A 12,501-nucleotide genomic window follows, 5' to 3' on the forward strand; every position below is an offset into this window, starting at 1 on the left:
TACAATTAAGTCCTGAACTGCCCGAAGTGCTGAATGTCTTTTTGTTTTTTTGGGTTTTTCGGCTATGTGGCTACTAGAAAATTTTTTCTGATGTTTCCCCAGCATCTGTGGCTGGCATCTTCAATTTTCTGTCATGCAAACGTCAGGAAAAAAAATTTCTAGATGTGGCCACATAGCCCGAAACCCACAAAACCTGGATGCCACCTATGAAAGCCCTTCGACTTCACAGTGCTGAATCTCAGCCCAGGAATCTCAACATATTCTTGACACACCAAAAACATGTTTTTAAGTCATTTTGAATATTTTTCAAAAAAATATTAAGCAGAAGAAAGTTGAGTGGAGTGGGGTGGGGTCTCCTTCTTTGGAAGTTTTAAACAGAGGCTGGATGGCCATTCATGGGTGCTTTGGTTCTGCGCTCCTGCATGGCAGGGAGGTTGGACTGGATGGTCCTGTGATCTCTTCCAATTTCTATGATTCTATGAAAGCAAAGGGGACTGAAGATACCCCAACCGGGTAGCAAGCCTCTCACACCCCTGTAATAATCCTCCTGGCAATTATCTGGAGATTCAGTTATCATCTAGGGCATTTTGCATGTGGGAGGCAGCTTATACCACTAGTTTGCATTTCACACATGCACAGCTTCCTTGTGGGCACAATGAGTAGAAATGACATTCATTTCATGATTGTTGTTGATGAGATTTTTAAAACAAAACCAGTACCACATGAAAGTTGCTTGCAGTGTACTCATAGAAAAACACATCTTGAGGAAAAAAAATAATTAACTCTGCATCTTCAGTTGACATTATTGTAGTAGTGATCTTTTATGTGACTTATAAAGCCCTATATACCTAAGGTACAGCTATCAGGCAGACTGTATATTCCTATGTGAACCTGTCTGAGCCCTGTGTCATCAGGAGAGGGCCTTCTCTCAGTCCCACCACTGTTACAAGTTATGGCTGGTAGGGAGAAGGAAAGACCTTCTTGGTGGTTGCCCAGCTGTAAAACTCCTTTCCTAGGAGTTTTCCTAGTTCACAGCTTTCTGTCCTTCTGTCATGAGGCAAAGTGCTTTCTATACTGGCAGTCTTTTAAAACTGGCTTTTTTAAAAAGAATTGATTTTTTTTTATCTTTTAAGAGTATTTCCTCTTTTAAAAAGTTATTTTAAATTATTTTATGTTGTCAATAGTTTAATCTCATTTTAATGTTCACTTTTTGTATGTTTTCGTATTTATTGTTTTTAAACTGTAAGATGCCTTGAGTCCCAATTTTTGGAGCAGTGGTAGGGATTAATAAAGGAGGGAGAGGATCAGCAATAGGAGGAGCGCAGTGTTGTTTCTGAGTAAGGGAGTTGGCATGAGCCAATATTTGTTCCAAGAGTTAGCTTTTCTTTAAAGTTAAGAACATTTTTGTTCATTCACTTTTGCTAAACAAAGGTAGAGCATTCCCCAAATTCAGAGTTATACTTTTACATTTACAGCATTGAATACCACTCATTAACAGGAAGCTCACTAGCGTTGCAAAACAAACATTTTAAAAAGTAACATCAATCAGAAACAGATTAAACAGAAAAATTCAGCTGAACAGATATGTATTTCTTACCAGTCTTTAACCCTGAGCTGCAGCTCCAGTTCTTCCTCTGAACATGAAAATATTAAAGATGAGCTATGTTAAGGTGCAATATAAATGCATGTTGGTAGAAATATAAATCCATCTTGGGGAAAGGCAGGATATATATTCAATAAAATAGTGTGTACATGATATAGCTATTCATCAGAACTTTATTTTTCTTTTTAAAATTGTAAATTATTTGATCTCTTTTACCACAATTTTCCAAAATCTCAGAAAACTGGTCCATTGTCTCACAAGCCAAATGACAGGCTTTTCTTTTATTAGAAAAGGTTTTGTTGGGCACAAAAAGAGGCATGATGGAATGTGCAGGGGAAGATACAGTTTACTGTCTAAGGCAGGCGTAGGCAACCCTTTGAGCCGGGGGCCGGGTTGCTGTCCCTCAGACAACTTGGGGGGCCAAAGCCAAAAAATAATAATTGAATAGTTTTTAAAACTTTAAATAAATAAAATAAACTGGGACAAATGTAGGACAATATTTTCCAATGGTGGACACTTTTTTTAAAAAAAGTGGAGCACACGCAAAAAATTGCTGATTTTTTTTAAAATGTTAAAATAAATGCATGTTTCTGAGGTGTCTTAGACAATTGCCCCCTTGCCCTGCGCACGAGAGGCCAAAGGCCCCGGCGGCAATCAGCAGCAGGACCGGGCTGGGGCCGGTCCCAAGGCCTCGGGGCGCATCCAGCCGCAGGCCGCAGGTTGCCTACCCCTGGTTCTAAGGTAAGGGGTGGAAGGAAAAGAAGAGGTGCTTCCGTACGTAATCCTCTTGTCAAGTTGCACATAATTATGTTAATCCTTTCAAGGAACAATGGGTTACAAATCTCCTCTTAATGAAAAAACGTATTTTTACAATTAAAGTCCTTTACAGCCAATAACTTTTTTCCCTTCTGCCTGATTTAATAAATCTGTTTTTAGTACAAATATGAAACCACTTACCTCTGTGAGGATAAGCAAATTTGTCTCCTTGTCCAAGGAGGGTTTTCAGCAACACTCAGGACAAGCAGATTATCTCTAACATTTTTCCCTCAAAAAAATTACTCTGAAATAGAATGGATTGGAGAATTTAAATGTACAAAATATACACAAATATCAGTGAATGTATATGAAAAGGGGCTGAGGTCAATAACAACACCATTTGATTAACAGGGGAAACTTCCTAGTTCTCAGTATTACATCACATTTTTACCATTCAAATCTTGCACTGGCAGCAAGATGGCACTCTTTGCAAACTGTCATACATATGCCCCATACAGATGAATTGCTCTTAATTTATTTTATATATATTACATCTTTGGAAGGAAAGGAGATATAACAAAAAAAATCAAGCAAAAAAAAATTTTCTCATGGCTGAGCATCACCACAGAAAAGACAAATCTAAGTATAGGACTCTATGTGGCACCTAACCAATGTGTCTTGTGACATCTGTATGTGAGGTGAAGAATCCACTCCAGGATTTCTTTCAGACTTCAAAGGAATAATCCAGACTGCTGAATTATTTTCCTCCTGCTCTGGCCCATAGTTTAGTATCTATAAACCAGAGGACTTTTTCTTCAGCCACTTTGTCTGTGGATGACCTGCTGGAAGAGATTTGACAGCTGAATACACTGTCTGAATTTCAAACAGCACTAAAGACTGGTCTCTTCTGGCGGCCTATCCAAATGATTTTAATTATGTATTTTAAATGGATTGTTGTTTTTCATGTATGTGTCTTATTTGTTCTTAATGATTGTGTCTTTTTACTTGATGTGTGTTTCGGGTGTTGTGTATTTGTTAATCTCTTATTGTTTCCCCACCTGATGCATGGGGAGAGGCAGGTAAGAATAATATCAAAATCATCACATAATTGTCATCTTGATATCACTTTCAAAGGCATTCAAAAACTGTGAGTAGATTGCTGATCTGATGAAATCAGCTGCCGTTGCCCAACGCTGCTTTTGCTGTCCTGAAAAGAATACATTTTAATTCCTTCTTTCAAATGGGATCATGCCTCCTAAGGACAAGTTATTCTGAAATGACCTCTCTCTCAGCATGCTCTTCCTGTGATAATTGAATTTCTTTCTACTTTCAACATGGGGTGCAGATGAATGACAGTGTTTTGTGCAAAGTAGCTGAAGTGCGACTTGAAATCAGCTCTTGATGTAGAATATGATATTGCAGATTGACTGAAAACATTTTTGTACTAGCTATAAGGGCTATGGAGAGGGGATGACACACCAGATATTACCCTTTTTCCATGCTGGAAGAAGGCTGGATATAGAGTAAGTAAATAAAAAATTTGCTTCTAAAATCTGCCTATGTGGACAAAGGGCAGTACAGACGCTGGCTTTCCAGTGGCGTGGGGCTATGATGTATGCACACCGTATGCCCCAATGCCGCCCTGAAGCCAGCTTATGCCACTCAGCTGCCCACATGGGAGCAGCTTTTCAGCACTCCAGTGGCACCATGTTTAGCCCCTGCATGCCACAAGAGCACTGGAAAGGCACTGCCACGGCAGAAGAGCTACCCTTTTTTGACGCAAAAAGAAGCAGCATTTGCTGCCTCTTTTGCACTGGAAAAGCCAGAGTGGGGCTGTAGCATGTGGTTGCCACCAGGACTTACCCTGTTTTTCAGGAGTCCATCATGTTACCCTTTGAGCCGTCTGTTTTGGCCCAAAGTCATGCAAGTTGCATTTCACATTAAAAAGTGTTTCAAGATTTTCCATAACTTGCGTCAGTCATTAATCGGAATGGAGACTGCAATCAAGAAATCAGAAGAAGACTAAGGCCCGGTGCAGACCCCAAAAGGGTGGTCTGCCAGCGCCTGTTTTGTTCCGCGGGGAATCCACCCGCCCAGACTGTGGGACTTCCCCGCAGAGCAAAAAGACCCACAAAAGCACGTTCTTCTTGCGGCCATTATGATGCTGCAGTGCACCAATGGCGCACTCACAACATCATAATGGCACCGCGATGTGCAGACGAGGCATCCTGCACATAACAATGGTGGCGCCATCTGTACAGGCGCTGCCATTGTTTGCCCTATCATGTGCTAGGGTTGAGGCACGTGTGGGCGGAGCACCTTGGCCAACCACTAGCACATGACGCGAGGCGCCCAATGTCCCATCTGTACCGGGCCTAAGACTTGCAAAGGCAGCTATGAAGGAATTACACAAGATCCTGATCACTGAAGACTAAAGTTAATTAAGCAATTAAGCTAATTAGTTACTTGCTGTTCACCGCTATGATCTTGGAATAGCGGTATTAATAAAACAAATTATAAATATAAAAAAATTTTATTATTATAGTGCATTGCATAGTATTTCCAGTTTCTATGTGGATTGTAAAGCTGGACTGTGTGATGAAAGCTGATCGGGAAGAATATCAACTCATTTGAAATTTGGTGCTAGAGAAGAATCCTGTGGATATCTTGAACTACTAAAAAGACAAATAAAATTGCCCTACTGCAAATCAACTCTGGACTCTCCCTAGAAGCCAAGATGACTCAACTAAGACTGTCATACTTTGGCCATATCATAAGAAGACATGACTGACTAGTAAATACAATAAAGCTTGATATGGTAGAAGGCAGTAAGAAGCAGGGGAAGAAGGGTAGGGAAGAAGGGGGTGAGCTTTATTCATGCACACTTTTCATATTAAAATGACTCTTACCTAGGGGTATCATTAGGGGGTGCAGGGGGTTCAGACCACAGCAGGTGACACCCTAAGGGGGCATATGACATTACTGGTCACCAAACATCTGCCTTTTGCTAGAAATGGGATGTGGTGTTTGCCTACATCTCTTTAAAACACTGGAGCTCAGCAAAAGAGATGGGGTGAGTGGGGTCAGGCTCAGTGGGAGGAGAAAAGAGAGGCTTCATTTTTTTAAAAAATGATTATTTTAAAATATTCTTTAAAAGCATCATATCTTATCAAATTTTCACTTTAACCACATGAAACTAGGTACATGTAAATGCATTTAAGCTTTCTGTACGATATTGTAATTTAAAGATATATATCTAATTTTGTTAGTTGTTTATGTCACAGCTATTTCCATTACATTCAGTGATATATGAGAATTATGATGTATGAGTAACATTAGTGCAAAAAACATTACAAGGATTCTGTTTGGTGTGGTATAGGGGGGAGGCCAAAGGGAGGTGACACCATGAATGATTTACCACACTGGGTGATACCAACATTAGTGACCTCTTCTATCCCTTGCTTCTCATGTGAAAAAGGCAGTAAAAAAGAAACCAACAACAACAAATACAGTATGATTTCCCCATTACGTTTACTTTGGCCCTTACAAGATGAGAAAACAAGAAAAGCACAGTCTCCTTATCAGCTCATTCCTACCTTTTTCTTCACATGTACCTCTGTAGAACCCCTTAGTAATTTAATCCAGATTCTGTTGTGCAATGATGGAAATCTGTCATCTATACATAAGGTATTACCTTCAATTTGGCTTTCAACTTTGGCTCCCAGTTCTTTGCATAGTGGAATTGGAAGTTGTCTGCATCCTGGGTGATTTTCTGTGTTTCTTCAAATGATTCATCTACCCGAAGTTCAATATTTTTATGCTCTAGGGGGCAAAGTATTCAGTTCTATCACATGTCCAGATGAATGGATTCTTAAGTGCAACAGACAAACCTCTCTCTCTCCTTTTCCTTTATATATGGGTGAAACTATCTATAGATTCATAAGGCAGACCTGTGGAGTCAGTATGCCCTTTGTATCCAATTATGGGTAGTTTAAAATGTCCTAAATGTCTAAAATGGCAGGTCAGATGATCAATTTAAGGTTTGGGACCAACTGCCCCCAAAAGGGTGGCTTGCCGGCGGCTTATTTCCCTCCGGAGGTAAGCCGCAGCTGCCAAAAAGTGTGGTTTCCCTCCGGAGTAAAAAGAACCCAACGTAAGCGACATGCAGTGCCATGTGGATGCTGCACAGTACTTACATCACAATGGTGGCACCTGTATACACAGGATGCCGCCATTAGTATGCTACCACTCCGTACAAGGGTTAGGGACTGTGCAGTTGGTGCACAATCCCTAACCCTAGTATCGCCGCCACCACACCCCTTTCGGACTGTCTATCTCAGGCCTAAGGGGTATGTGCTGAACCCACCACGTTTGCATCCTCAGTCCTTTTCCTCAACTGACTTTCTCCTCCATAAGGTTCTGAGACAATCAAAGAGTAAAGCATTTCATCAAGTGGGTGAATGGGAAAGAAATCGGAACTCTTCTCCTCCACTGTTCATTTGATTGAAATAGCTTCTTCTCCCCCAGTATCCTGCTTTACAGCACTTCATCACACATGTTATTCTAAGATGATGGCAAAGTGTAATTGAAGGTTCCAAAAGGCAGTGCTGACTACCAGTCAGTCAAGCAAAAGCAAGGAAAGGGGAAAAGCATGTCAAAATGTGGGCACGCTGTTTCCCTTATCCCTGCCTATAGGAGAAGGAAAGCATGTGGGACAACATGGAGGAAGCTTGTAAAAACCAGATCTGCTCCTGACACCAGTAATTTTCATAATCACACTGCAGATCTTTCACACATGGGAGTTTTATCACATGATCCAAGGCCACAGCCATGGTGACAGATACTCATGTGGTTGTAAACTTCCAAGTGGACATTAAAACTTCCATTACACAAACTGAGGCAGCTTGTCTCAGGCAGCATTAAAAAGTAATCAAATTGTGAAACATCTAATTTAAATAATATGCACATAGATAGACAGATAAACATTAGCACTATATGGGGCACCATCTGGATTTTCTGCTTCAGGGGCTGAAAGAACATAGGCTAACTGCTTAATATGGTAAGCATGCTGAAACAACATGCTAATGGCAATGGGTAAAGCACCTGGCCATGTCAGCATTCCTTATGTGTTATTTTTCTTATATATAATTGTGTAAGTGGTGTGTATGTGTAAATTACTGATAGATCATTATCATCTACATCATCATCATATGTACTCCATTGTGTGTTAAGACACTTATCACATGAGGTGCTCTATTCCTGTGTAGTCTTTGCTCGCAGTTACCAGTGCCTCAAGCAAATATAATCTTCTCTTGCTATGCTCATATGTGAATGAGCTGAGTGAGGTGACAGGCACGTGTATATCTGGATAGCCAGAACATGGAAGCAACAAGTTACTAATTAAAGTTATGTATAACTTTTGGGAGCAATGATGGCATAATAAAGTTACATTTGAAAACTAATGTAACCAATTACCCCTCTTGAGTGTAATTAATAAAGTTTTCTATTTTCTACACTTGATCTTAGCCAAAATTAATTAAATTATTAAAATTTAATTCAAGATTGTATTTTTAGCTGCTTTTTGCATGAAATGTTGCAAGCTTTGTGTCATTTCTAAGGCATTTTTAAGGTTAAAAAAAGATAACAGAAAATAAGAAGTAATGAAATGACTCCCCAAACGATTATGGTTTCTTTTTTTAAAAAGAAGTTACAGAAATTATTACTTAGTAAATTTCCAAGCTCTGGACAGGACATTTGTAAACCGTATGCACAGGCATTCACTTTAAGTGGAACTATCATTGCATCTCTTTACCTCTCTCCTGCTAAGGAGCAGAGACCGCCCTACCATTAGACAGATGCCTAAGGCTACTTATGGGTGCCATGAAAGGCTAATGAATTCTCATTAATTTATCATTTTTGCATTTTCACTGTTAGGAATGGGAAGATGTGCTAGTTGGATGTTCTTCTTCAGAATAATTTGCCTGGTTTTCAGCATGATGCACCTTCACTTGTAGTGAGTGGGAGGTTTTGTTTCACTGCCTCAGGCAGCGAAACATCTTGAGCTAGCCTACAAGTAGTGAGGCAAACTTTACTATTCTTCTATTTTACTGTAGCATGGGAGGGTGAGAATATGGATGATACAGATTACTACCTTCCAGAATTGTTTGTACCCTGGTTATACACCCACATATACAGCAAGTTCTTGAATCTGGATTGTGTGTATTTTAAAATAATGTGTTGACACAACTTAATAGTTATCAGTTGCTGTGTTTCTAAATACAGAAAAACAAAATCAGGCTTTGGATATTTTTAAACAGTAGCTTTTAAATGAGCTTTCCTCTAATATTCTATGGTTTTTACTTGAGATTTTTCTATAATATATTCCTCATGGTGACATCTTTGGCTAAAACATTTAGCTAACGCAAAGTCTCTGCCAAGCCATAATAATGTCAAATTCAGACTGTCTGAAGGAATTTTCCATGATATTTGTCTCTCTGTATACAGAGAAATAAATGTTGGACTTTTTCATTATTCAGCTGCAAGCTTTCATCACAACGGAAATTTGGAAGCAACGTGTAATATAATATGAGTTTAATCAAAGAAGATTTTTATTTGGATGCATTTAATAAACTCAGCATTCAGACTCACTTTTCAAACAATCCTCATTTTTCCCTTTGTCTATCTGAACTTCCAAACAGGAAACCTCACGAGACTGTGAAAGAAACAAAGAAAAGTTAAAAGGGAGTTTATAGCAGGACAGGGTAATTTGTGATTTTCAGATGTTGAACAACAGTTTCCACCATTCCTAACCCACTGGGCATGCTGGCTTGGGTTAATTAGAATTAACCTATCTAAAGAGCCCCAGGTTGCCACTCCTGCTTTATGGGAACTGTTTGCAGGCTAAAACATTTCATATCTCTATTCTGATCATACTGGACCACCAGTTTCGAAGATCGATATATTGTAAACTGGAATGTAGTCTGACATTTCTTACAACCAACTCTGTTCATTAAAAGTTATATCTGTTTGGCTAATGTCGTTTCTTGCCAGGTGAGTTACAAATAAAGTTCAAAGATCAGAGACAATATGCCTCTCAATTTCAGTTTCTAGGAAATATGAATTGATATATTTTTTACTCTCATATCCTGCTTGGGAGCTGCCTATAGATATTCAGTTGACACGTATGAGAACAGAATGCTGAAGTAGATAACTTCTTTTGTACGATCCAGCTTTACTCTTCTTGTGCTTTTAAAGAATGAGTCAATGTCAGTCCATGTCAACGTTTAGGCCTACTTTTCTTTTTTAAAAAAAAGACTCTACATGGACATAAATGTAGCAAAATTGTTTTCAATCAACATTCTTTTGCTGTGATGTGGATAGTTTCCATTTTTGAGACATGGAACAGAAATTTAAAAGTCTGATCTCCATATGGCTATTCTAGCCCCTAGACATTGGAATCACAGTTTCCCCAAAAGTTTTCTGAAGTGTTTGCACTGATTCTACAATTCAAGATAATTTTTCAGAAAAATTAATTTCAATGACAGTCTTGAATATCTGATAAAGATATGTTTAAAGCATATTTAAAATCTTTATCTCTGTTGTATCTCTTTTGCAACTATTTAGGAACATATAAGAATTATACTGAACAAAATATGTTGAATGTGGATCTTACCATTAGGATGCCATTTGTAATTATTTGCTCCAAACCACAACATCTGGAGGAAAAATGAAACCATTCAGCAATACAATACATATTTTAACAAAACCTAATTTGGAATTAAGCTTCCTAGACATTCATTCAATATTCAACTATATTTATAAATCCTCTGGGAGAACAGGCAATTACTGTTCACTACTACAGTATTCTATATCTGCACAGTTTCTGAGCCTCTCAGCTGAAAACAAGTTATCACTGAAAGGCTCACTAACATGGGAGATCTATATGCATTGTAGAGAAGTAATTGGAAAGTTATTTTCAAAAGCAATTTGTTTTGGAACTCATTACAAATCCACCCCCCAAATCATTACTCCCATCATTACAGGAAGATTTAAGCATTTATTTAATCACAGTTTTTCCACTGCTTATTCTGTATCTTTGTGTTCATTTTTGGTTCAACAACAGTGTCACAGCTTTATTTATATCTTACTCTCTCTCTAAAACTAAGATCCAAAACACATTGCAGAAATAATCCAGTTTGAGACCACTTTAACTGCTCTGGCTCAATGCTAGGCAATTCTGGGAACTGTAGTTTTTGGACCTTTAGCTTCTCTGTCAGAAAGCTCTGGTGCCATAATAAACTACAATTCCCAGAATTCCCTAGCACAGAGCCAGGGCAATTAAAGTGATCTCAAACTAGATTATTTTTGCAGTTTGTTTTGGATCACTGATTCAAGGCAACTTACAAACTAAAATACAAAAGTTCAATATTAAAATAGAATTAAATTACTAATAACATTTAAAGCATAGAGTTAAAAATGATGAATTGCCTTTTAAAAACATTTAGTTGTCAAAAGTCTATCTCAATAATGTTTTTAAAAAGTATTTGCCTTGCAACAGAAAAATAGCAAGTAAGAACTATTCTGGCCTCCCGAAGAAAAGAGTTCCATTGTCTGGAGGCAACCATCAAGAAGGTCCTATCTCATGTCCTTAGGATCTCAGAAGAAATCTGAAAAATCCATCTAAAATGTAAGAAAATAGCCCACATTTTTAAAAAAAAACTTGAAAAGCACCAAAAAAGATATCCCTTAAGTAGTGAGAAACAGTAACAAGCAGATATTATCTGTTATGTTTAAAATATATTACTGGTGTTACCCATCATTAGGTTGTTTTCAAAAATAACTATGCTCTGTCATAGTCTTATATAAAGTTATAGTATTGTAAATGTATTTCTAAACTTTGCTTCAGAGAGCAACTGGAGAAGTTCTAAAACAGGATAAATGCATACATTAAGTATACATACAGAGGCATACACACAGAACTGACACTGGCAACATATACATCAGGGGTGGAGAACATGTTGTCTTCCAGATGCTGCTGTACTGTAACAACCATCAACTCCAGATTAAGTCAGACAACAATATTTAGAGGCTCACATATTCTCCACATAGATAGACCAAACTGATATATTAACAGGTTGGAAGAACACTGCTGCTGATTTATTCCTTCTTCATAACATCATCCTTTCTAGTAACCTAATATCATAATTAGAACAATTCACTCACGTGCTTTCCATCTTGAATTCTACTTCTAGACTTTCTGGTCCCTAAAGAGGGAATAATGACAAAGAAATGATGGTGCTTAGATTGCAGTTTTACTCCCAAACCACCCAAGTAGTGTTCCCTGAGCAATGTCAGAGCAAACATCCCTTCGAATAGCTAGCATGACAAATGATGCTGCTAGATTTATTATCCTCTTTTTTTTTTCACTAGGCAATTCTGTCTATCAACTTGGTCAAGTACTTCCAAATCAAAGTTACATTAGAAAGTATTGTTACAGTTGCATAAGTGTCAGGAAACAGAAATATAATTAGAATGAGTATTATCATATGACCAGAGATGTCTTATTGTTCCCAGAGGAGAAATAGTAGAAAAATAGCCAAAGACAAACAAAAACAACCTATCTAGTGTAGTTCAAGTGACCATTTCCCTGAATGTTTATATTATAATAACAGAAACCTTGAGACTATCAAATGGCCAAGCCACAAAACTGTAAAGTGTACTTAGTTGATGAAGTAGGAAAGGCCATAGCTTGGCAAAAGAGTACACACTTTGAAAGCAGAAGTCCCACTTTCAATCCTTGTCATCTCCAAGTAGGCCTAGAAAAGACCCCATATGAAGGCAAGTCCACCCCTATCGCCACCCTTTCACCACTACCACTTCTCCTCAAATATCTTATTGTAAGACAAAGCTTTGGAATTACTAGGCATTTCCATGCCACTATTAAGGTATGGGCAACTTCAGCACGTTGTTCTCGTCACTTTTCTTAAAAGAAATATTCCAAGCTCTGCTTAAATTAGCTTACCTGCTAATTAGCTTACTTGCTGTTCACCGCTATGATCTTTGGAATAGCAGTATATAAATAAAACAAATTATTATTATTATTATTATTATTATTATTATTATTATTATTATTATTATTATTA

At 38.1% G+C, this 12,501-nt stretch overlaps 1 protein-coding gene across 1 annotated transcript in view; it reads right to left on the bottom strand.

The window, feature by feature from the left end:
- The window catches only part of LOC121926791 (cytosolic phospholipase A2 delta-like), a 39,196-nt gene that overhangs the window by 20,184 nt on the left and 6,511 nt on the right, over positions 1-12,501 (bottom strand). The window contains exons 5-9 of the mRNA XM_042460078.1: positions 11,582-11,622; positions 10,032-10,074; positions 9,008-9,071; positions 6,054-6,181; positions 3,849-3,871 (exon numbers count right to left, since the gene is read on the bottom strand). Coding sequence (XP_042316012.1) covers positions 3,849-3,871; positions 6,054-6,181; positions 9,008-9,071; positions 10,032-10,074; positions 11,582-11,622 — 299 coding nt within the window. The remainder of the gene's footprint in view (positions 1-3,848; positions 3,872-6,053; positions 6,182-9,007; positions 9,072-10,031; positions 10,075-11,581; positions 11,623-12,501) is intronic.

Source organism: Sceloporus undulatus, chromosome 1 (assembly GCF_019175285.1).
Source record: "Sceloporus undulatus isolate JIND9_A2432 ecotype Alabama chromosome 1, SceUnd_v1.1, whole genome shotgun sequence".
In the NCBI taxonomy this organism is placed as follows: domain Eukaryota; kingdom Metazoa; phylum Chordata; class Lepidosauria; order Squamata; family Phrynosomatidae; genus Sceloporus; species Sceloporus undulatus.